Source organism: Pteropus medius, unplaced genomic scaffold (assembly GCF_902729225.1).
Source record: "Pteropus medius unplaced genomic scaffold, Ma_sr-lr_union100, whole genome shotgun sequence".
NCBI classification, from domain to species: domain Eukaryota; kingdom Metazoa; phylum Chordata; class Mammalia; order Chiroptera; family Pteropodidae; genus Pteropus; species Pteropus medius.
The window spans coordinates 10,925,349-10,951,382 of NW_024340692.1; the positions used below are offsets into that span (position 1 = coordinate 10,925,349).

At 35.5% G+C, this 26,034-nt stretch overlaps 1 protein-coding gene across 11 annotated transcripts in view; it reads right to left on the reverse strand.

Annotated features, from left to right (window-relative positions):
- Positions 1 to 26,034, reverse strand: part of KDM4C (lysine demethylase 4C) — a 363,396-nt gene that overhangs the window by 228,199 nt on the left and 109,163 nt on the right. For all 11 annotated transcript variants that reach the window (XM_039879670.1, XM_039879403.1, XM_039879513.1 and 8 more), the window contains 3 exons: positions 18,319 to 18,368; positions 10,810 to 10,913; positions 6,892 to 7,029 (listed from right to left, as the gene is read on the reverse strand). In XM_039879670.1, the coding sequence (XP_039735604.1) occupies positions 6,892 to 7,029; positions 10,810 to 10,913; positions 18,319 to 18,368 (292 nt within the window). The remainder of the gene's footprint in view (positions 1 to 6,891; positions 7,030 to 10,809; positions 10,914 to 18,318; positions 18,369 to 26,034) is intronic.

The following is a 26,034-nucleotide window of genomic DNA, read 5'->3' on the forward strand; positions in this document are numbered from 1 at the left end:
AAAGAGGGAGTAGAGAATCTTTGTGTTTTTTTCACCATTTAATCAAAGCCTCAGAAGTAATGATGGTTACTCCATGAGCTGAAAAATATTTCATACGTAGGTTTTTCAACAGAGCAGAATACAAAATAAGTGTCCACTGGCTTTAAGAAACCAAACAGAAACATGCCAGATGGAGTCTGGGGCCACAGGGTGGTGATGTTCATTTAACTACAGTCTAGCAAGGACAGGATCATTCTAAATCCCCAAGAATCTTGAAAATGATCCCACAAATCACATACTAGGCTGGCACCTATTTAATCCACCACATCCAGGGAGATGAGTCCAAGAGATGTGGGGCATGGGGGGTCAACCTTCCGCCTCCAAGCCCAGCTTCACTATCCTCATTGTATGCATTATCTCAACTCCTCCAGTTTGAGAAGGGGACTCGTAGAGAAAAGAAGACATTCATTTTCTCTGAACCGGCACTATCAGAAACAGTTTGAAGTAACATGTACAAAGAGCCCTGAACAAGGCCTGGCACATCATGAACAATCAATGTCAGCTACTGTTACTGTCAAAATCTATGAAAGTAGAGTGACTTAAAGACAAATTCATTTTTCTCCAGAGTATATAAGTTACTCCAAAAGCCAATTACTTTTCCTTAAGGTACTGAGTTAAACTAAAGCCTCAGAAACAGATACTACCTTGATTTCAGGTAAACATCAATGTCATGAACCAGATATCTACTTCCCTTTAAATCCCATAATTCAGCAAATTTAAGTTAGCTATAAATGAAATCAGGCTCCTTTACTGAGGACTTGAGGCCCAGATATCTGTCCTGCAGACACAATAAATGCTAATCAACTGGCTTTCTAGAATGCTACTTGAAGTCTCAGATTTTCTGAATCCTGCAACTCAACACTTTATCGGAGTAAAATGGGGACAAGTATGAATACTTTCTTTCATAATACTACTTCCAGATATATAACTACTATCTCCCCAGTTGGAGTACGAACTCCTCAGGATATGAGTGTGTGTGCTCCTTTTTCTCTACATGATATTTTCTCTTCTTCCCTTGAAGCTGTCAAAAGGTACCATAGAGCCACTCATCAGCATTATTGTATTATACCACCTGGGCCCGAGAAACCAAAACAAAATAGAGGTATAAAGAGAAAATAAAATATAAAATCCTATACTCACAAAATTTATATTATATATGCATTATCAGACACTTAAAATTAGAATGCCAAGGACTGTTAAATGAGCAATGTGCAAAAGTCTACATTTTATTTCCTTCACAACCCACAATAGAGAGATGTCACTATACTAGTATTTTGTGATCTAAAGTATATTAAAATATAACCATTAAAATGATTCCTGATTGTTTTTAATAAAGGCTGCCCAAAATTAAAGTTTTTTAAAAGGATGCTGCTTGGTGTAAGAAAAACTAAATTTAATTTTACAGAAGAATTGAAATATAAAATAGAATGAACCTATATTGTGTTTTTTGTATGCAAGATAATTTAATAGTTGAAATCCCTTCCAGATGAAAGGGAAATCAATTTCAAAATTCTATCATCTTTTTTTAAACTTGTTCAAACGTTTGAGGATTCAAATGTCAAGATGCTTTAAAATTAAGATAGTAAAGTAACGCTCCTGGAGTTCATAAGAGAACATTCCCAGCTCTGCAGTGTAATTTGTCAACTTTCTGGCATATCATGTTAATAGAGTATCACTTAAAATAAAATTAATGCAAAATAAAGGGATATCATTTTGGAGTCACCAACTACTACCTCTTCTTCCAGGAAGATAACGTTATTTATCATGCTGTAGGTAAGTCTCTTACATTACACGCACTGTCATAAATACACTGCTTCTGATGGTGTAGGCTAGATGACTGTCCCCAAGACAATGATTCGTTTTTACTCAAGAAAATCAGTACAGTAAATAACTTTTCTTCCCTTCAAGACAATCACAGTGCTTGAGGCTGCTGCAACACAAAAACAAAATATCTTCACAAACGTCTCCAAACAGTCAAGCTGAAAATCTAAGCCAAAGTTTCATTTAACAGCCTGTCAGTTTTTTGATGTGAAGCTAATGAATGCAGTGGCAAACAAATCCATCAAACCTAACATCAAAACAACTGCACTGCATCCCACCAAACGGAAAAATGAAACACAACCTGCAGGCCAGCTCTTTGATCCAACCCAGCCAGGAAGCAGACCTGGGAGTGCCACCACAGCTGCTGCACAGAAGTAATCATGGACTCCATTTCAGCACAAAAAGAAAGAATGCTTCACCAACAGAAAACATCCATCTCAAATATGCACCACTATCTTATTTCAATTGTTAGCTATGTTACATATTTTTAAATCTCTACTAGAAAATATATATATAGCATTTCACTCTAGATTACTCTGATGTTCAAAGCGATAAGAATGCCTAAAATAAAGAACTGGATAGTATGTACCACAACTTTACAAACGGCGGTTTATTAAAAACTTTCTGCTGTTTATAAAAGCTCTTTGAAGACAAAAATACATGTCTTTCTTCTATGTACACACATGCAGCGTAATTCCTGTTGCAGAGGTGCAACTCACTGAGCACTCGCTGAAGCTGAACTCTGCCTAAGTCGGTAGGCAGGCAAATGGGCATTTGGCTACCTGGAACTTTCCCCTTTTTTTTCAGTGAAAACTTTACCTTTGATTAATGAAATGGGGTAAAATTATATAACTGCCTTCTTAGGTAGGAGTATCCTCCTAAGGCAAGGCCCTTCTGTTCTGGAACATCATGCAGAATTTGGCTATCCTATATTTCACAGGTAAAGGCAAATGAGAGCTGTATGATCCTCAATGAGGAGAAGAGAAGGAGAGAAACAAGAATAGAAAGGGCCTGGGACATTAGCAGAGATTTTCAAAGACAGGGATATTCAAAATGAAGTTGTTATCAAGGCTATGATGTCAATGTCCCCTTGTGCCTACTTCTGCCTATTTTCTGAAGTTCTAGTTCACAATCTATGCACCAAAAAAAAAAGTCTTCCGTGAGATATGAGGCAGGTTGGGTAGATGTGATTTTAAAAAGGGAAGGGAGCTATCAGAATTAAGTGCTAAAAACCAGAATATACAGACAGGCAGTAGAATATTCACGTTGTTGTTGTTGTTGTTATTTAGTTGAGAGTATAAAAATATAAAACATCTAGGAATTTGCTGAAATTTGGAAGACGACTACTTGGGCTTAGCACAAACAATGAAATGAGAGTTCCAGTCAATGTTAATCACATCTTAGACAAAGGGAAGGTTTCTTGAACAAATACTGCATACTAACAGGTCAGTAATACATTCAAAATAAACCCACAGAAATCTCTCTTATCCTTCTCCAGAGACGCCACCGGGAAGTCAAGCAGCTAACGACAAAGGAAGCATTTCTTGATCCCTTACCAGGGCCAACTCTACTTTCACTTGTGTGCTCTCATCAAACAGGTTACCCTCCAAGTGATGAATTCATAGAAACATGCATGGTGCCTGGCATACATCAGACAAGCACTCTCTAAATAAACGGAGCTTTGTTCAACAGCAGCTGCTTGAATGGGCTGAAAAGGTCGTATTAACCAAAGCCTGCTGGCTGTTGAACAGAGATCGTCAATATATCAGTAAAGCTGGAGGTTATCTTTTCAAAGCTTAGTGTTTTTGTTTTTGTTTTTTTTTTAAATTAAAAAACAGCCTCTGTAACAGCTCTTTCGAAGTCATGAAATCAGAAATATTGGTTTGTAATATATGAAATATATTAGTAGAGATCCCACACTCTGTACCACATTAATTAATGCTGCACTACAAACAAATACTTTATCAGATGTTTTTATATACTCAAATCAACATGTGACAAGGAAAGCAGATGTCATTCCCCAGTGCTTTAATTATGAAAAAGTATACCATTATTTTTTAAATTATTCCTTCTCAAATGTATAACTCATCATCACTTATGACAAATAACTATTTTTTAATAGTTATTATTTAGAATAAATTGAAGAAGGCAAAGAATTAAGACAAAGTAACAAATTTGGTCATCTTCAAAGTTAAAAGTCCTTTAAGTGCAATTCATATCCACCATACATTACATTTGTCCCCAGCATACGCTAAAACTAATTACCTAGCTCATAAATTTTCCTAAGATTAAAAACTATGTTTTTTTAAAAAAAAAAACAAACTACACATGTCCATACACACAAACACACACACGCGCGCGCGCACACGCAATATAGTAAATTCATAAAACTGTCTAAGAAAGGACCCTGGAAATCAATAAAAATGTGTCAAATAAATGATAAAAGACACAAAAATCTATCTTAAAAAATGCTATCACAGCACACTATAATGTAAGAGAACTTATTAACTGAGACTAGCCAAGAAAATATTAAAATTGAGAAATATAATTTAAGAAAGCATAAGAGTGCTTTAGTGAAAAGTTCAAAATTGCATCTAAGTTTAGTTTCCTGTTTTTAATCAGAATAACGAAAATTAGTTACTTGACTCAAAGTAAATTTCTAATATATCACCATGTCAGTTATTAACTAGAACTCTGCAAGGCAGAAAGCTGCCCCTACCTATCTCATCCCTAACAACAAAGATATCCATGACCGAATCCTTGTATTCTATGAATATGTTATCTTACAAAAGGGATCCTACGGATTGCTTGCCTTGAAATGTAGGGGACCATGTGCAAGAAAGAACCTGAGAGAGGCCTTTAGGAGCAAAGACCTGGATCACGGGCAGCAAGAAAAGGTCATACAACTGCAAAGAACTGAAATGAGCCAACAACCTGAACAAGGAAATAGATTCTTCTCTAAGGTCTCCAGTAAGGAATGCAGCCCCATAAGCACCTTGAGTTTTGCTTGGTGAGACCAATATCAGGTCTCTAACCTACATAACTATGAGAGAGCAAATGGGTACTGTTTTAAACTACTAATTTTATGGTAATTTGCTACAGTAGCAATAGCAAATTAACACATTCTCAGAGTAGCACCACCTCACCCAAAGAGAAGGATGGAGACAACACCTTAAAATGTTTCAAACACATGCAATTATAACAATTTTAATAACTGGCCAAACTGCATTATAGCCATTGAACATTTTGTACCTAGTAACCAAAGCCAAGGTAGTCATATCCCTTTACTGAACTGAATGATATAAATCAACATACCTAAGTTTTTACCACTCACAACAAATCTATGGGGTAGGGAGGTATTTCTACTTCATATAGGAAGAAACAAAAAGAATAAATGACTTTCTTAATGTTATATGGCTAGCTAGAAGAAGAAAAGTTGGGCCTCAGATCCCTGCCTCCTCCATCACAGTGCACTACTTCTTAACGATCCCAGATTCCTAGGCTCTGACAGCTGAGATTTCAGAGCAGACCACTATCGAGCTCTCTGACTTGGTTGTACTCCACTCCACTCTACATCCACACAAAAATGTGGGAACACAGCCAGGACATTTTGGCCTTGAGGAGAAACTATTTTGGCCAATACCTTAAACTAGATCTGAAACATATAGTAAACAAACACCAACTAATTTTTCTGGTGACTCTGAACAGCTGTGATAGCTGACTATATCACTGACTAAAGATGCAAACCATAAAATAACATACCTTGTGACAGCCTCGGGGCTTTGACACTGTTTCAACGAAGATACTAGGATTACATTTCTGCAAAAGCACTGCAGCAGCAGGCCAAAGTACATAACGCACCGAGTTTTCTATTTTTTTTTTTATTAGCTTTACTATATTATATATAAGAAGGAGGCATAATGGAAAGAAGTAGTTTACTTCTGTTCCTTTCTAAATTACCCCTCATAAATAGAAATTACTCAGAACAGAAAGTCTTCTAATAGCAGGAGCTTTCTTTTATGCCACAGGTTCTTTCAAATGCTTCCTAGGCTGCCAAAGGGCTATATTTGTAATATATTATGCAATTTTCTAAAAACACATATAAATTAAACCTAGAATTGTCTTTCTGAATATATTTCTATCTAAGTTTACCCAATGGTTTTGCATACAAGTTTTACCAATGTAGAATGAATAATACTTGCCTGTACCATGCAGTGCCAAGATGAGGCCACATAAGGGACACATATCATTTTCCAATAAGTCTATGTCAACTTTACATAGTCTGTAAAACACAGTTTCATTAAGAAGCTGCCCTCTGCCAGTCTGCACCTTCGCCTTAAAAACCACAGGAAAGGAAGTAACCTAATAGAAGCCAACCATCACTTTGACAGTGTCTTCTGTTTAATGCAGCAAGGAGAAATTAATTAAATTTAATAGAAGTTGTTTCTTGTGGATGAAAATACAGAGTATTTGAAACTAAATTAAATATACTGGGCAGGAGATGCAAAATTTTATACCAAATTTAATATAAAGATATATTTCTTGTTCTACATTATTACTTTCAAGAAATTCACTTCTGCATTAAGGGCAGTTTTAATCATTATTCTTAACATCCTCCCTCAACCTCTTGTTCTTACAATTTTACCAGACATTTTCTTCTGTAAAATAGCTGTTTGCTCAGCCATAGACTGAACTCTAACATGGAGAGAGTTCAATCATGAAGCCACGGGGAGCCACAGGAAACTCTTGCAAAAAAAAACAATTGGTGGCCTTAGAGAAAGCAAACATTAGTTGCATAAAATTACCTCTCAAGGTAAACTGTTACACATTAATTTCAGAACAGACAAATGTAAATACAAATAGCCTATGTAAAATAAATATATCTAGTCTGAAATAAATTATCGTAGTGAGAGGTACACAACGTCAATGAGGAAAAAAATAAATGCTATATGTGATCTTAGCTTTCCCACTATATCAACCAGAATACACATTTAATCTATGCTTTAATTCTGAGGCATAGATATAACTTACCAATTTAGCAACTTTCCCATAGTCGATCCATCTGACAGTAGCAAAATTTGTAGATTCTGCACAGTTGAAACCATGATTAAAACCAGCATGATAGCCATATGGGAAAGTAATCATAAATTCTCCAGCCTCCTGGGTGATCTGCAGGGTAGAAAATATATAATATTTTCCAATTATAAGACTTCCCAAATTGTGAATAATATTAAAATATATTTTCTATTTTTAAAAAACGCCATGATATCTGAGCTATACCAATATAAAAGAAGTCCCCCCAGATCTTTTACTTAATCTCTTAATAGTTTTTCAGGAAACTTTTTAAAGACTTTTCTAAACAGAGTGTGACTTTCTGGCAATGCAGTTCAATCATTTAATCTATAATCAAAGACGTCATTTTATATGAAAATGTCTTCAAATTTTTCAATTAAATTTGTTCCTATTAGCAATCAATATGTATATTTTAATACTTTTAAAGTTTGCATTATTTGAGTTATATAATAGGACATATCATAACTGACATTTTTTCAAGTCAGAGCTACAAAAACTGATAATGCATATGAAACAGATTTTATTATGAATTATTTTTGCCAAAAAGTTTGTAGTAATCACCAAATTATTCTTTCATAACACTTAGAAAACATTCAATTAACTGTATTCCACTTAACAGCAAAAACTTCTATTAAAAAAATTATTCATATAAATATGTATAGGTACGTATGTATGCATGTATGTGTGAGTGAATTTTAAAATATAATTAAAATAATGGCTAAATCAGTTAGGAACCTAAAGCAAAGATGAAAGAAATGTATGTATTCCATTCTTATTTTTAAGATATAAAATATTTATTTTTTATAGTCAGCAAAGGACACAAAAATTCACAATAAGTCATAGAAAAGTATTGAAACAAAATTTTTCAGTTTTTTTTTAATTTGCCTACTCTCTATTAGTATATTATTCACTGATTGATTCAGTCACCATGATCATTTCAGTCTTAAAATGTTGCTAAATGAATATGTGGGTCCGTACATGTATGTAATAAACATACAGGAGACACACTGTATAAATACAGGTGCACACAGTGCAATTCCATTGCCATTTTAGAAATGCTAAAAGGTTGTGCGGGGGAGTATTTTCTTTCCCAACAATTCTGAAATTTAGTTCATCACTCCCTCTCCCCATAGCACCCCAGCAGGTGTCCTATTGCAATGAGCAGCAACTCAGCTGTCACCTGGCAGGCAGAGAAAGCTTATCAGTTCAATATGGTTCCAAATCCACCATTCTGAGCCACGTGAACGCAGCCTGATTCTCTTCTTTCCTGGTCTCACTGAATCTCATATATTGTAACTGTGTTTAGAAACTAGGCACTTCCTTGTACTGTGTGATAAAAGAAAACTCACCCTGCTCAACTGTTTTTAGTCCTACAAAGGTAGGGCAAAAGGGTAGGACTGCCGTCACTAGGAAAAAGAAACTACTGTCACTGCTCCACTGAATCTTACCTGCAATCTTCCTCTGCTCTACCTAGAAAACCCTGCCCTTGCATGTTGAAGAAGAGCGCCTGCTCTCATTGAATGGGACTCTAAATTTTATGTCTCTGTAAAACGTCTAGAAACAGGTCAGTCCCAGTTAGCCAAAATATGAGGCCAATTTATTGCCGCTATATAACAAACTGATAATTTTTAAAAAGTACAAGGACGAAAAAAATGAATCCTTTTTATTATAAGACTAAACAATCATCACAGTTCCATATAGTGAAAGAAGTTGGAATGGGTAGTACACATAATTTAAAAGCAGATATTAGCTATTTTTTTAAACCTACTTTTTCATATATATGTATGAATAAGTACAAATACATTGAAAGGAGAAGGAAAAAAATGTTACTCCATCTGTGAAATGATTGCCTAAAGAAAGAGGGTTGAATTGAGGAGGAAAACTACATTATTATTATATAACATATACTATGCAAAGCCTTTCACATAGATTATCTCTTTTCATCTTCGTAATAGCCCTATTAAGTAGGTACTATTATTATCCCCAGTTTCCAGATGAAGAAACTGAGGCTTAGAAAAATTATGTAATTTGCCCAGGTGACAGAATCAGGAATGAACTTGAGAACTTTACTTCCGAAGCCTATGCTAATCTGTCTCATGTTACATTATCATGATCAAAGAATAAGTTCCTTCAGGAGCACAGTCATCCAGTACACACCCTTCATCAAAGTGGAAGGGGAATTAGCAGCATTTCATGGGAAAAATTACAACTATCGATCAGCCCTCTAGTCACTAGTGCCTCACCATCTGAGGATGAACACTCATCCTGCTGCTTCTCATAGAAGCCACAAAATGTCCCATGCTTAAAAGATCAGACAAAGGCCTAGTACATCTAGTGATATACCAAATAGCACTTGGGGAGCCACAGCCCAGAGAGGGGTGCAAGGCACCTACCTCCTAGTCCCCAAAGACTGGAAAGGACATACATGACCCAAAAGGCCTCCGTCCTAGATAAATGAACCAACCCCTCAGTCCTGCTACCTCATATAACCCCCTCTCCAAAGAACAGCTTGATCAGTATCAATCACCAGCCCTAAAGTCACAGAGGTTTTTCTGTCTTGGGGAACTCTAATATTCCAACTGAAATAAAAGTGCCCAATGAAGCTTATGCTAACTACCTAAAAGAAACACTCATTGATGATGTTTCTAAGACTGAAAAACCAGTGCCTAGAGGTGTCTGCAAGTATGACAAAGCCCCACAGTAGCCAAGAACTCCCCCGGGGGTGGAGACACAGCCTCTTACATCTGTGCCTGCAGCACTGCTATAGCCCAACACCAGCTCCTCTCCACACCCATGGACATTCCCCACAGTGCACATCTTGGAGGCATGCTTTTCGTCATGGTTTGTAAAAGTACGTCAGTAAACCAGAGATGAGAGCATCCTCACCACACAAGACAAGCATGCCTTGTGATGACTGCCACACAGACAGTTTGTGAGTAAGCAGGCATCACAACAAGTTGGAGAATGATTCTTGGTCCTTCTAAAAAATCTACTTTGAACAAAGCCAAGGGTTGGCGGGAGGGGAAGGGGGAACTTAAGGGCCTGAGATTAAGAAGAGGTAAAGATTTAGCCACAAATGAAAAGCTTCTAAGGTAAAAAACAGCAAGAATTATGGGAAGAAAGTGAAACAAAAAATGAAGAAAACAGTAGAGCTATTTTTTAATGTTTCTGCAAGTAGCTAAGGACTTAACCCTTCTCCAACTGAGAGAGAGCTTTTATTTACCTGGTCAAAAACATTTTTCATTTCAGCTTCCTCACAAAAAAAAATGCTCATGCCCTGTCATAACTTTGACCCAGTAACTACCTATGGATGTAAAGAAAGAGGGCTCTAGCATGTACAGTCTCACAGAACTTAATGTTTAGAAATAATCCAAAGAAGCAACTGATCTGATTATTAAATTATCAGGCAAGTCTATCCATAATGAAATCTCAATTTTATGTATTGTGTCTAAATGTATCTAGAAGCAACATACTGATACCATAAACACTGATGCTAACCAATCAAACTGCTAATAATAAATGCTCTGAATTCTTTTTAAAAAATAGATCACATATACATAAATTATGTTGCTCATATAAAAGACTTCAATGTAGAAGTGCTACAACTTAGTTTGTCAAATGTGCTGTATTTTATTTTCAGTAGTTTAAGTAATCTATAACAGCATGAAATCTCTAGTAAATGTATCCTGAAATAAAAGTAGCTTCGAATTAGTATTTAGATAAATAATTGTTATGTTACAAAACATAAATCAGAATTTTCCTCCCCACATCCTAAAAATCCTACCTGAGTCAGACATACTAGCTTATGTTAAATCTGTCTTAAATACAAATATAACGCACTCAAAATGAATTTGTTAAAGAGTAATACTAACATACCTTATCAAAGGGAATACCGTACTTCTTCAACACTGAGGGAGATATCAGTGTCATCTTGTGGCGAAGAAATGCATCACATCCTTGAGAACTGCTTGGGAAAAAACCTAAATGGAAATAATAAATATAAGCAGTAACGAGTCAATTAAGATAAAATTCCAGGTAGTTTTTTAAGCTTATGTGCTACTATTCTTCCAAAATGACAGTTTTATGCAAAGACAGGAAATTCTACCATCAAAAAACCCTCATACTAAAAATTAGAGTCAGAGTTATTAAAAATTAAGATACATATTTATATCACCAGAAGTTAACCTTTTCTTATAAAAAGATCTACCAAGAGTTGTTTTCATAACATATAAAATAAACCTTAAAAATGTTCCATTTGTAACAAATTTGAATTCAAACTGTCTAACAGTTTATACATTAACAAAATATTAAGGGAGGTTAGGAGAAGTAAATATACGTTCAACGGAGGAATCTCTCAGTTTAGACTTCTAGAAGTGATCATTTCGGAAGCATTTGTCCCAATGCCTGGCATACAGTAGACACATAACAGTTTCCCACCCTTCTTTGTTTCTTTCTGATCAGTTTTAAAAAGTTTAACTGCTATTAATTTCCTGAACAACTTCCCGGCCAGCACCAGTCAAATACTCAGAAATCTGCCTGCCTCACCTGCCTATATGAAAGCAGTGTTTTGAGGAGACCTTTAAATGAGGGAGCTAAACATGCACCAAACTTTTTTTCTACAGTATATTACAAAACAAAATATAGTTTGTTTTTCTCTATTGCTGACTTCAAGCCTGCAGTTCTGTCTGAGACAGACTCTCATTAACTCAGTTATGCAAGCTAAAGAAAAACAAACGTGCTTGATGCCTTGTCCTTTGCTTTCCTCACTCAAGGGGAAAAACTACCACGCTGAGGAGAGTGGGCAAGCAAGAAGAAAAAAGAAACACAGAAAAGACAGAATAATCAGAGATAGAATCCAGAAGGAAAACAGAACTCACCAGAAAAATATGTGTGATACATATGAGTGAAGTGAGAAACACAGACGATATTTAACTTCTCTACTGCTAAAATGAAGATAAAACCACTGAAAATGGTACTTATCTGACTCTATGGCTCACTATATGCAAACAGCTCAAGAATGTGACCAATTTGAAAAAAGAATTACCAGCATTAACTAATCATGTGCCATTTTATTCTCATAGAATAGTGGAGGTTTACAGGGATATTTTTAAAGTTAATAAGCCTTTATTGATGCCACCAATCATCAGAAGAAAATAAATCAAACAGCCAGAAAAGAGCCATGAGGGTATAAAGAACCACCTGCAAAAAGTAGTACATTCTGCTGAAGCATCTGCACCTGGATTTAAAAAAAAAAAAAATAGAAATAGAAAAAGTACACGACAACAGAAAAACCAGAAATACTATCATTCTCTGCAATACCAATGGGAATAGAATAAAAGGAATAATTTTGCCCCATATGGTCGTCTGATGCAGGCCTCTGTTTATGGTTACCATTCATAATACATAAACAGAGAATAAAACATTATGCCAAATAAGCAACCCTTTGAAAGAATGCAGACTTCAGTGGATGGAGAGAAAGTACCACACTAACGTTAACAACCGTATCTACACAATATGATGTCCTAAGTCCTACATCAACAACAGGGAGGTCCCTTAGCACAAAACCCACAGAAACATTTTAATAATACAATTTAAATGGATCTATCAAACTTTTCAAATTTGTAACTCTGCGCAGCAGTAAATGAATTACGTTTTAAATTAAAATCAATGAAGAAAGAGGAATCTATTTAATTTTCTTTTGATATGGATTTGTAATCAAGACTTGAACAATGTGGTGAGTGGTCCTAAGTTAATTTAAATTGGAAAACCACTGAAGGAAGGTAATTTGCAGTATATTAAGAACTTCACATTGGTTCAGACTTTATATTTACAATATGCTATCGGAATTATATTTTATATTGCCCTGGAAAACACCTTATAAGCAGCACAAATTATCTACAAAGCATGAGTCTCAAAACGAATTTTACTTCAAAATGCCTGCAGAAGTACATAGTTCATACTCACCCTCACTCCACAGTCTAGGAAAAGTATTTTATTCAACATATAAGATTATTAGATAGAAAATAATATTTTTAAAAACTCAGAACTATGCCAGCTAAAAAAATGTTAATATCTTTCATAATAAATGAGAAAACAACTTTGGAGTCACTTGCATGAAAAATAACCCAAATAGCTCTAATGGAAAAGATAACATTAAACTAAAAACTCAAGACTATCAGAATTTTTCGAAAGTCATGAAATAAAGAGAAAGCATAGTATATGTTAAAAATTTTTGCAAGTTCTTTAAAATATGCCTTTCCGAATCATTTTTTTTTCTATTCTAATACTTACTTTGAAGTTAAGTTTTGAATAATTTCTTTGAAAGAAGTCCTCTCTAAAGGTTATCATATTTTAATGATACATAGATTCCAAACACAATTCCAATACTCATATAGCTTTGACTAGTCTTCACTGGGTTCTTTTTTTTCCAGCTTTATTGAGATATAATTGACATATAGCATATATAAGTTTAAGGTATGCAATGTAATGATTTGGGATATGTATACATTATGAAATGATTACCACAATAATGTTTAAATAATATCCATAACCTCACAGTTACAGTATTTTTTGTATGTAGTGAGAAGTTTTAAAATTTACTCGCTTAGCAACTTTCAATACAGTATTGTTAACTATAGTCACTATACTGTATAGTAGTACATCCTCATAATTTACATATCTTCTAACTGGAAGTTTGTACTTTCTGACCACCTTCACCAACTTTCCCCATCCTCTGCCTCTGGCAACCACCAATCTAGTATCTGTATCTATAAGTTCAGTTTTTTTAGATTCCACATGTAAGTGAGATCATAAGAGTATTTATCTTTCTCTGGCCTATTTCACTTAGCATAATGCCCTCAAGCTCATCCATGTTGAAAGAAATGGCAAGATTTTCTTCTTCCTCATGGCTGAATAATATCCAATTGTATCTATATAACACATTTGTTTTATCAATTCACATGTCAGTGGACAGATAGGTTGTTTCTATGTCTTGGCTATTTTAAATAATGTTTCAATGAACGCAGGGGTGCAGATATTTCTCGAAGACAGTGATTTCATTTTCTTCAGATATAGATTCAGAAGTAGAACTACTAGATCATAGAACTGCTAGTTCTATTTTTAAGTTTTATTGACTATATTCCCTATGCTGTACTATTTTTCACAATCCTTGTGACTATTTTTATAACTGCCAATTTGTACTTCTTGATCCCATCACATTTTTCACCCATCCCCTCAATCACCCTCCCACCTGGTAACCATCAATTTATTCTCTCTATCTATGAGTTTGTTTCTGTTTTGAATGTTCGTTTATCTTGATTTTTAGATTCCACATATAAGTGAAATCATATGGTATTTGTCTTTCTCTGACTTATTTCACTTAGCATAATATCCTCTAGGTCTATCCACATTGTTGCAAATGACAAGATTTCATTCTGTTTATGGCTGAGTAATATTCCACTGTATATATGTACCACATCTTCTTTATCCATTCATCTGTTGATAGACATTTAGGCTGTTTCCATACCTTGACTATTGTAAACACTACTGCAATGAACACAGGGGAGAATATCTTTTCAAATTGGTGTTTCGGGTTTCTTTGCAATATTTTTAATTTTTTATTATTGCCCAATGTCTAAAATCCTACCAGGATTTAGGAACATGGCTGGCTATAAAATAGTCAAAATTTTAAAAACAGACATTGATATCTAACACCAAATTATGAGAAAATTAAATTTAAGGATTGTTTCACTTATTCTTCATGCAACTTAGCTGATAGTAAGATGAAAAGAAACATAGTCCAACACACCACGTATTGATCTCCATGCCTGAAGCATGAGTTAGGCATAAATGCAATGGATATATCACTGAACTTCTTCATATTTTATGGCTTAAGGGGCCTCTTAAAATTGATTGTTTATAATGAGGGATATTTATTATGCTTTCAAAACCAGACATTTTAACATAATATTTTCAGACCATCGGCTAAATGAATGCTTAAGAGAATAATGTACTTGCCATTTTGAGACCTTGTAAAAGTACATTTTCCTAATTTCAAGACAGAGGTATGAGAATAGGTCAATTTAAAATCTGTTCAAAAACTTAAAATGATATTTCTTGCTGCTCTTCTAGTCTCTTGACAGCATTGGTTCGTAATCTCTTTTAGACCAAACTCTCTTAAGGAATTTGATGATAGCACCCCAGGAATACACATATATGCCCAATTTTGAATATGATTTCAGAGAGTCCACAGACTACCTGTATCCCACCACAGACCCTGGTCCACCTCCTGGAAGCGCAATCCCTGCATATCAGGCTACTACTCTGCTCCACAGGCTTAAACTCAAGATTATTAGCCATTTAAACACATACGCACACACACTAAAAATAACTTTACAAAACCATTAACTAATTAATCCTTTGTAATAATGATTTTTCTGTTCCTTTTTGCTGAGTGTTGCTTTTTTAATAAGTCTAAACTAAAACACTTGTTACAAGTAAATGTAAAGATCTAAAAGAATCAATTTATTCACCTCTACCACACTGACATTTGAAACAAGATTCCTGCTGATCATTCATACTTTCCAAATCAGATGCACAAAATCCTAATTCACATATTCTTTTTCCAGAAACCAAAATTTTGACCAAAATAAATCATCTTTAATTTTTTTTAAATATAGGCATTTTATTCATAATAAGAAACCAATGTAATACAGTCCTTCACAAAAGTTTTTAGCCATTCCCAACTGTCATTAATCCATATTTTGCTTAACTTAATAGAACATCAAAGATATTGTCTTATTTCTAAAACAGATGAGATTTAGGCATTCTGAAAATCTTCAAAACTGTCATTCATGATTTAACATTATACCTCTATTCTCCTTTATACTTTCCATTCAATTGTATCAAACCAAAAATTAGAAAGAATGCAATGGCATTATAGGTGAACATAACAAGTATAAAAATTGCAACAATTCACTTGAGATTTTTTATTACATTTATGTCTATGTAATATTGAAAAAAAACTTGTATAAATGAGAAAGCAGCTGAAGGGCAAAATCAAACTCCTGGCTTTATTAGATGCAAGCCTAATGTGTTTCAGATAAAATATTTGTAGGTGCCACAGTCAATCAAGATTTCAATAGAAACTAAAGATGAAAGCATTCATGCATAAAAGGCAAGTACGATAATTATGATGTGCAGACAAGATAATGGAAAATATCCGAGGCTGCTTTTCATTTCATGTATCAAGTGCTGCCTTGACCTAGACATCCTACAATCTTCCATCACATTTACTATGTTATTTTACCATTTTAATTATTTAGCAGAATTCAATTAATTTGGCTGACATCTGGCCAGTGGATAGGAATCTTCTACTATTTTATAGGGTCTTTTCCGTATATCATTTCTCAAATAATGCTGCAAAAATAATAAACATGCAGTTGAGTTTAAAGTTCTTGTTCATTTTCCAAGTTTATTAACCTCTTACTGATTAAACAAGTGGCACCCATTTTCCTGGAATGTCATTTTCAATTAGATTACATGAAAGTGTTTACACACAGATTCTACCTAAAATTTTAGCACGTGACTCCATCTATACAGTTTATATTGGTTCCATTTTAAAAGTTCTCTAGTGATGAGGTGAATAGAAAATGGTAGAATAATTATTATAGAGAAAGAGTTCAGCATATAGATTTAGCACAAAGTTCAATCACTGCCTATGTATTTAAGGATTTTGATAATCATTTTCTAAGCTGTGCTTTAATCTATTATCCAGAACCAGGATTCATCTACCTTAATATTCATGAAAATAGTCCCTAACAAGGTTCAAGATTACAATTATACTGCTAGTATTACTATAATGTATTACATAATAAAAACACTAAGTCTTCTTAGTTATTAGCTTGCCAAAATTATAATGATGCTTCTTACAAATGTGGTATGTAACCGTTCCTTCTAATACCCTTCTATAATTTGGAAGAAAGTAATCTTTAGATGTTATTAACAATTTCTGTTCAGAATTGTCAAGTCAAAGAATGGTGTTTCTCAGTGTGCCATTTCATTATTAAAAGAAAGCATATATAAAGTAGAAACAAAATTCCTTTCTTACTAGAAGGCAAACCTAACATACCAATGAAACTTGGATTAGTACCTGACTAAAAGGGAAATACTCACTGAAGATTCAATCCTAGATAAAGACCAAATGTCCTATTCTTAGTTGTCACTCAATGAAATCTCACTTTGCCCTGGAAATAAGTCACTACCAGTTAACTTCTTCCTTTTTTATTATATTGCTATTTATTATAATTTGGCCATTCAATATAGGACCATACTTGGTATGATATAGTCATGGTGTCCTTCCAATATGACAGCCTACTTCTCCATTGGTAAGGGTAGCAAGCAAAACAGATGATGAGGTTGGCAGAGGGTGAATCTGATTTTTTTTCCTTTCTTTTATTATTTTTTTATTTTTCAATTACAGTTGACATTCAATATTATTTTATATTAGTTTCAGGTATACAGCATAGTGGTTAACATTTATATCACTTACAAAGTGACCACCCCCTACCTAGATAAGTCTAGTACCCACCTGGCACCATATATAGTTATCACAATATTACTGACTATATTCTCTATGCTATACTTTACATCCCCTGATTCTTCTCCCTTGTGTAAGCAGGTAAGAGTAAAGTAACCTGGTGTATCTTTAAAATAGAAAAGAAAAAAAGGAAGATATTCTCTGCAGACACGAGTAGGCAGCAAGTGAAACCATCAAGAGACTTCTCAGAAATAACAACGTACAAAGCTATAAAAGAAATTTTTTTTGAGTTCCAGTAAAGTACATTTAATTTTGCCAGTCTAAAACATACAATCTCATGCTCATCCAGTAACCTGGGGACATTCACTTTCGCATCTCCATAAGGACAGTCCCAGGTCCAGGAGACCAAATAAGAACTGGATGTCAGAAGTCACCCTTTGGTGAAATGATATAGCAACATGAAAAGTATTCATAAAACACCTGCACCTGAGATGCAGCATCACTGCTTTTTGGAATTTATCTCACGGATGTGAGTTAAAGGAAGAAAATATTTATTGACACAATGATGTTAAATACATTATATGAAAAAGAAATTGGAAATAATCAAAATAGGTTAAATGCAATCACTTGATGAAATACTAAGCAGTCAACTAAAATAACTAAGAAGATTATGCAACAAGGAAAAATATGCAGACATTAATGTGAAAAACTTCAACTGTTCAATTATAAAAACGTTTTAAAGCCAATAACTTGAATAGAATAAAATTAACAGATTGACATTCTACACTGTAAAAATACCTTGAAAACAAAGAACTTATCTAGATGATAAACACAGAAAACAAGTTTACCTTGAGCTAGTCTTTCAAGTCGTTTCCCATGCTCCGGGGGTATTGCATACCTAAAATTTTAAAGACAAATATTTTAGCTTTGTGACGGTTCAGCTAGTACCCTAAGGATGTCTATTCCTAAATAAAGTTATGTAAAAACATTCAACACCAAACTCCACTTAGATAAACCGAGATTAGAAACCAACCAATCACAGAGTCATGTCCCTTGGACATCGGACAGAAGAAAAATAAACTCATAAATCATTTATTTCAATGCCCAGTTGACCATTCCAAGTTCATTTTAAAGATTAGGGAACAAAGGCCCAACAAGTAAGCTGCTTGGCCAAGGATGCAGCCAGTCACGGCACGGAGACTAGAACGTCTCTCCCAATAATCAGCACTCCAGCAATCCAGGGCTATTTTTGATTGTATATTTTTTGTTTTGTGGCTGGTTAGTTGGCCTTTGTTTTTAAGAAAAACTGGGTTGTTGGAGTTTTTTAACCTTTTAAGATGTTTTTAGTGACAAGAAGAACACAAAATTATTATAGCAACATTATTATTTCTACCAAACCTTTTTAAGAACATTGTGCTTTTCCAAGAGATGTTAAACATAAAAATCTCCAGCCATAAAAAGGCAGCTTTTATTTATTTCATGATTACATGACTTCTAAAATCTTGATTTTAGAAATAATTTTTCACCCTTGAAAAAGAGAAATACTCATTTCTAGTTCCTGATGTTTTCGAAAGTAAAATACTTGAACTTATTCACTGTGAACCTACTAACTAATTTTAAAACAATAATCTCATAATATGCTACCCAAATACTACATTTTCTAGGTAGCTTTAATAAGGAAAAGGAAGGAAATTAAAAATGAAGTAAAATGATTATTTCATGTTTTAACTAAAAATATGTTATTCTTAAGACCTACATTTGCCACATTTACTAACTCAATATATATTAAGTTTAAGTTACTTTTTACTAAAATAGCTTTTCTAATTTTACTTAACACCACACTTGGTTGCATTTAACACTGATAACACATGCAAAACTTAATTGGATCCGATGTAACTAGGCAATTCTCTAAAGGAAAATTCAACCATATATCCTGTTCCTTAAGGCACTGTTAATGAAATTATTCCAAGTGAATTGAGAAGATAAAACTTTAGCATAACTAAATGACAATCACCCAATGTATATTTATGGCCCCTTCTTACCAGTTTTTAATCCCTGGTTTAGATCACCACATATGCCCAGAAAAGGAAGAACATTGTGTGTGTGTGTGTGTACACATATATATATAACTGTGTGTGTAGGTTATGTATATATCTGCGTGTGTGTATCTATATACAGATATATATACATACATATACACACACACCCCAGACAACAGGATCACCTCCCCCATACCATACATACACACATGCATGCACAACTGTAAGGGGTATATGCCTGCCCACAAAGGGTCAGATGTGGATGGAGATATTTATATATCCTTATTCACGTTTCTGAAAAATCGACATCAAAGTTAAAGTTCCTTAATCTGAAGTCCAACTATCTGTTCACAGAAAACATAAGCATGTTCATCTGCAGAAGGAAGGGGCAAAGGTAAGGTGAAATGTTCTACCCCAACTCTGACCCTCTGTTTACTCATTCTAGGATCTCAATCAATCCCATCATACCTCTCCTCCCAGGTAGCCCTTATTGGCATATTTCCTTAACTCCTTTCTACAAGTATACTATTTCCCAGGTACAGCTGTTCCTATTATAGCTAGATGATTTATTTATTTTCCTAACAGATTTAGAGAATGTTTCACAGTCTATTTTCACATTCTATAAAAGATCCAGCTTTTTTCCTCCCTGGCTGCCTGAGGACAACTGCCATCATGAACAACACAGTAACTATTGGGACCAACCAATTACTACAGTGAAAACAAATGGTCATTCACATCCTTCACCCTGGGAAGGCAACAGTACCTAAGACAAAAAAAATTGGGAGATAACTAACCAAAATGTACAAGACCACACCAAATGTCAACTTTGTATTTGGATTCAGAACCCATTTTGGTGGTGGCAAGGCAACTGCCTTTGGCATGATTTACAATTCCTTGGATCATACAAAGAAAAATGAACCCATAGACTTGCAAGGCACAGCCTGTATGAGAAGGAAAAGACTTCAACAAAGCACCAAAAGGTATGTGAGAACAGAATGAAAAAAAAGTCAGGAGGACTGCAAAGGCCAATGCCGGTACTGGCAGAAAAAAAAAAAAAAAGAGTAAAGATTCTGCAGTGACAGTGGTGATTGTGCAGATTTATTACAAAAGGATTAATAAACTAAAAACTTCCCCCAAAATCTAGTTCATAACTATAAATGATTGTTAATAAAATCCACACGGTTAACCAACCATTGCTATAGTTCAAAAGCGTCAGAAATCATCAAAGGTTAAAAACCCCCTCTCAATCACAGCCTCTTACACAGGAAGACATGCAAATTTTCCTGAGCAGAACTGAATCCTCAGACCAAAAGCCACACTGCATTCACACTCTGTAAAGCACAACTAAGAGAAAACGACTTCAAGGGGCAGACTCTCTTTTCTTCCCTGATTTAGTCATTACCTGGTATAAAGTGAACTTATTCATTTGCATGTTGATACCTGTGACATATTCTGTATGGTTCTCTCTTCTGTGTTATTGATCCTATTCTTTGTAAAATAATGTTTAAATCATATGTTCAAATCTTTTATAGCCCAATGCAGATGAAACCATACAGAGAACTATCTAATGTTTCATATACAAATAACTTACAGAATTCCCCAAATAAGCTCAAGGTCCACCCTAGGTCTATGAACAAAGGACAGTAACTTGTCTTAGTCTATTCAGGCTGCTATAACAAAATACCCCCCCAAAAAATCACTTTCATATAATCAACTTCAATTCAACAGACAGTTACTGAACACTGGTCATGTAAAGCATTTATTTACATGCACATGTAAAGCTTTACAGGAAGAACTCAAGGCATTTTCCATGTAAGTTAAAGGGAGAAGAGATACAGCTATTGCTGACACTGACTGACTACCATGTGACAGTTAATATGAACTAATAAGAAGGAGAAAAAGAGACAGGGAGGACCTCTGATTTCTAAAACCTCTCAAAGGTATCACCACTGAAGATGAACTAGAATATCTCAACTCTAGAACAATTAAATCTTAAATCTGAAAAAAGTATCACTACTTATTTATATGTCTAAAAATATTTCACAGTCCTACTAAGCACCTACAAGACACCACGGACAATTTTAGGATTCCTATCCTAAACAGGAATATCAGAACAGCCTTAAACTGCTGGATGTCCACCATACATAAAATATAAAAATAAAGAATATCCTTGACACAGACTTTCAATTAATCCTCACAACAATTCTGTGGCAAAATTACATAGCCAACACTTGGTAAAATCATCATCTACAAAGGTTCTAGTGAAACTTCTCTGGAGGTATTTTCTCCATACATTACACATGACTATAAAGCTCTGAGTATGTGTCCTTGATGCAGCTCAGGTCACTAAGATATAACTGACCATTATAGATGGACTCCCTACTCCCTGCTGTACCCTTCCAAAATACCTACCCCTCACAGTGTGCTAAAGTCATCTCTGCACACTACTGATTCAATCATGACAAAGCCCTGGGCCTCCAATGGCTGACTGTAACCTGAAGAACAGAAGCTAAACTCCTTTACAGGGCACAGAGACCTGCTACAATCTTGACACCTCTTCAGTTGTGTCTATTGACCAAATGTCCTAATCAAATCCTGCTCTCTGGCTTTACCAAACTTCTTGAAGCTCCTTATAGTGCCCTTGTTTTCAAACCTCCACTTCTTTCCAACCCCTATTCCTGAGTTTTGTATGCCCTTACCACCCCTGTGCAGTCAACAAAGACACCTGCTCCTTTTTCCAAGCTCTGCTTGAGTAACCCCCAGGGAGAGCTTTCCACTCCCTCTTTTGCTCTGTCAACCACACAGAATACAGGCTTCCATCACGGCACTCAGAATTTCATTTTTTTACCTTTCTACTTCCCTGCTCCTCTCTCAAGCTCATGTCTTTACCCTGCAGCAAAGCACCAGCTGAGCAGATGCTCAGTAAGTATTTGCTGACTTGGTCTCAAACGATGAATCGTGTTTCTGCTCCATGAGGACGGAAGATGTAGAGAAGAGGAAGGGAACAGGAAGAAGAAAAACATCATGAAAGTGGAAAATGAAAAGAAAGGGGAAGTAATGGTATAAGCCAATACTTCATTTCCTGACTACAGGGTCAGCCTGTCTTACTTGAGATCAACCACTGCCAGCTTCAACTTTCTGATCCCTTCAAAAGTCTATTTCAATCAAAACTTTCTGTCTCCCAGGACTCCACATTTTTAGTATGGTATCCCATTTTGCCTTGCCTTGTCATTCTTACCCAGGGCTATAATGCATAGACAGTCCATGGGCTGTGAAGGACAAAGTGTACTCAAAGAAGATGGGCAGGCTGTTAGTGCTTCGCTTCTACTTAAATGGCATGGGGGTGGGGAAATCTAATTTCCCAATATAACTGCCCTAAAAATTTAGCTTCTACGAATGTAGCAGCCAGCATTGAAAAATGACCTAATTCTTTGACAAAAAGGAAAAAAAATGAGTAATAAATATAAGTCAATCAGCAAAAGGTTCCAATTCATAAGACTATGTTAATATTTTTTATCTAAACAATTTTAAAAATCAATAAGCCATTACCAAACTACGACTGAAACAAAATGCTCTGAATAAGAGCAAGCCATAGAGGGAAAAGGCCCTTAAAAAAAAAAAACCTGAATCACTAGCATGCTTTTAAGAAGTTTGAAATCCTGATGCTCTTATAACATCTGAGGTTTTGTTCATTTGTTTAAGATACTACTACTCTGTGGGAACACTAAGCAATTCTCAATATTTTTAAAAGTAATAATGTAAAAATACTGCCTGCTTGCCCACTCATCTGATCCTTTGCCGTCAGCCTTTAAACATGATTAGCTTTACTGCCTAGATAGAGGGAACGAGGGAGGAATAGATAGATAACTTCTCTGAGTCCTTTATCCTGCCTCCATCTATCTGCTTTCTTTCCTTACCTTTACAGATACTTCCAGTGCTTGCTGCATTTTTGACTCCCATTCACACTAGAATCCAGTGCAATCCGGATTCTATTTTCATCACTCTCAACATAACTAACTACTTAGATAAAGGTTATCACATATTTTTTAGTCTTTTCCTAACTTGTCCTATCTGGACTTTCTTATTAGTTGCTTGTAACATTTCCCTTGGGTTTCATAGTCCAACTCATTGCCAGTGGTTTTCTACCTTCTGCTCTCACCATACCCAACACTGATGTTCCCCAGGGCTCCATGTTTCAGTGCTTCTACATCTTTTCCTGAGAGAACCACCTTCATTCACTCAAGGCTTCAAGATCATCCATGTGCTGCTGAACCACGTCTCCATCCCACATGTGTCTCCTGAGCTCTGAACTTCTAAAACAATCAGCTACTGAATGAGTCCATTTGGCAGCCCTCAAACAATGTGCCCAAAGCTTAATCCTTCATCATTTTCCTGCCAGATCTGCTTCTCCTCCAGAGTTCCCCATACAATTAACTGCCCAGAAACATGAGCATTGTGGCTGCATTCCTTTTATCTAATCAATCCCCAACTTTTACATGTTCTACCTTTTACCTGTTCAAGAGAGTGCTCATGAATCTGCCTATATTTCTCTATCCTCACTGCCACCACCTTGGTCCAGGCCACTTTTCCCTATGATACACATTACTACTGTAGCCTCTTAACTAGTCAACCCTGCCTCAAGCTTTGCTCTCCCTAGCCCAATCAGATTGTGTCACTTTGCTTCTCTGTTTAAAATCTATCTAGCAAGAAGAACTGGTTATTAAGTAAAGGCAAATTGGAGGCCTCTTATGCAGAGGGGATTATTACAGTTAGTGATCTCACTCAGAGGAGTCCTACTTTACGGCCCTGACCACCTCCCAGAGGTTTCTATGAAAGTATCCCATCACTTCCAAGTCTCAGCACATGCAAGATCAAATTCACACTTCCCCCTCGAAGTTAAGCTTATTCCTCCTAGTGTTCCCATTTCAGGTCACAACTCCATTTCCCCCTAGCCTTCCAAGCTGGAACTGTCAAAACCACCTCTCCTTTATTTCTCATACTCTCTGCTCCCCTTGCCCATCCACCAGTCTCATCTACTCCACAGCCTCAAAACCTCATATCCATCTCCCTAAAGCATCACCTAAATTTCAACCTTGATCTGCCCCCAGCTAAGACTATAATCATAACTGAACTCTCTGCCTGTTTCTCCTTAGGCAGCTACAGTCCTCACATTACTATCAGAGCATAAAAACCTTTATTCCTTAATGCCTGGCTTTCAAGAACCCACTCTACCCCAATTTAGCCCCCGCCTTAAATGTCAACAGTCTACTCTCAATAGGCTGGACTATGAATTACTCTATCACTCACATGGGCTTTGACCTCACTCGGCACCTCAAACAGCCCCCTCCATTCTACTTTAAATCCCAATGTCCCAAGCCCAGCCCATATTCCACTTCCTGCTTGAAGCTTTCTTAGACCATTATAAATCTCAGCAATCTCACCCCTTTTCTTCCTCCCAGAGCCCTTCCAATATATTTTTCATGTAGTGCTTATCTGCTACTTTCTAGAGGTAGCTGCTGTTTGAAGTGCATAAATTACTTTTGTCTGGAGAGGCACTGAGTTCAGTGAGAGAGAGAATGCCTACCGCAACCCAGAAATTTACTCATGAATTATCTTTTTTAACTTACCTTATACAGTAAGTGTCTGGTTCATAGCTGGGCACTCTACAATGTGCCACCATTGCTCAGTTATGCAGCTAATCTTTATTCTTTGAAGATATGAATATGTCTTGTACTTCTCTGTATTCTTTGAAAACCACCAAATAAGATATCTACCATTGTATACCCTTCAGTATATACCAGTTTGTTGAAATTACAATTGTTCATTTAACCTTTAGGACAATGCTTTTGTTTCATATAAAATGAATATTACAAACAGTTCTACTAACATTAAGAAACTATGAATCACTAATGATCTAAGAACACACCAATTAGATATTTACAAGGTCATGTTTTATTTAAAACCAGTCTTTTATGAATTTTTTTTTTAAAGATCTAATTTGAAGGCCGAGGAAAACAGAATAATAATAATCCCTCTAAGCACATCTTTGGGTGGTTTACTCAAAGAATAGACCTAAAATGGTGTTATCCTGGTAGTTGCAATATAAACACTATCTTGAACTGAATAATTATCAGGTTGACATTTAAACTATCAGTAAGTAAAGCTGTATTTTTCAAAATGTACTAGATACATTTCTTTGATTCAGTCTCTCTCTATGAACTGGTCTCTGAATTTCTCTTTTCAAGATATGCTTGGTCCATCAGTCCATTAGACGTGTTTACCAGCACTTCTCAAAGGGTAACTCCTATTCCTCAGATCACTCCCTCAAAGTCTCCCTAATTTCATTTGGGAACCCTGGGGCCCGTGACTAAGGTGCCCAGAAACAAATGTTCTCAGCTATACCCACTGCCCATACCTCTGTCATTGTGGTGTCTGACATAGGTGGCTGCATGGGTCTTCTGTCAGTATCACTAACAGGTGCTGCTGGCACCTCTTGCTGGCCCAGCTTCAACCCACCCTGTGACA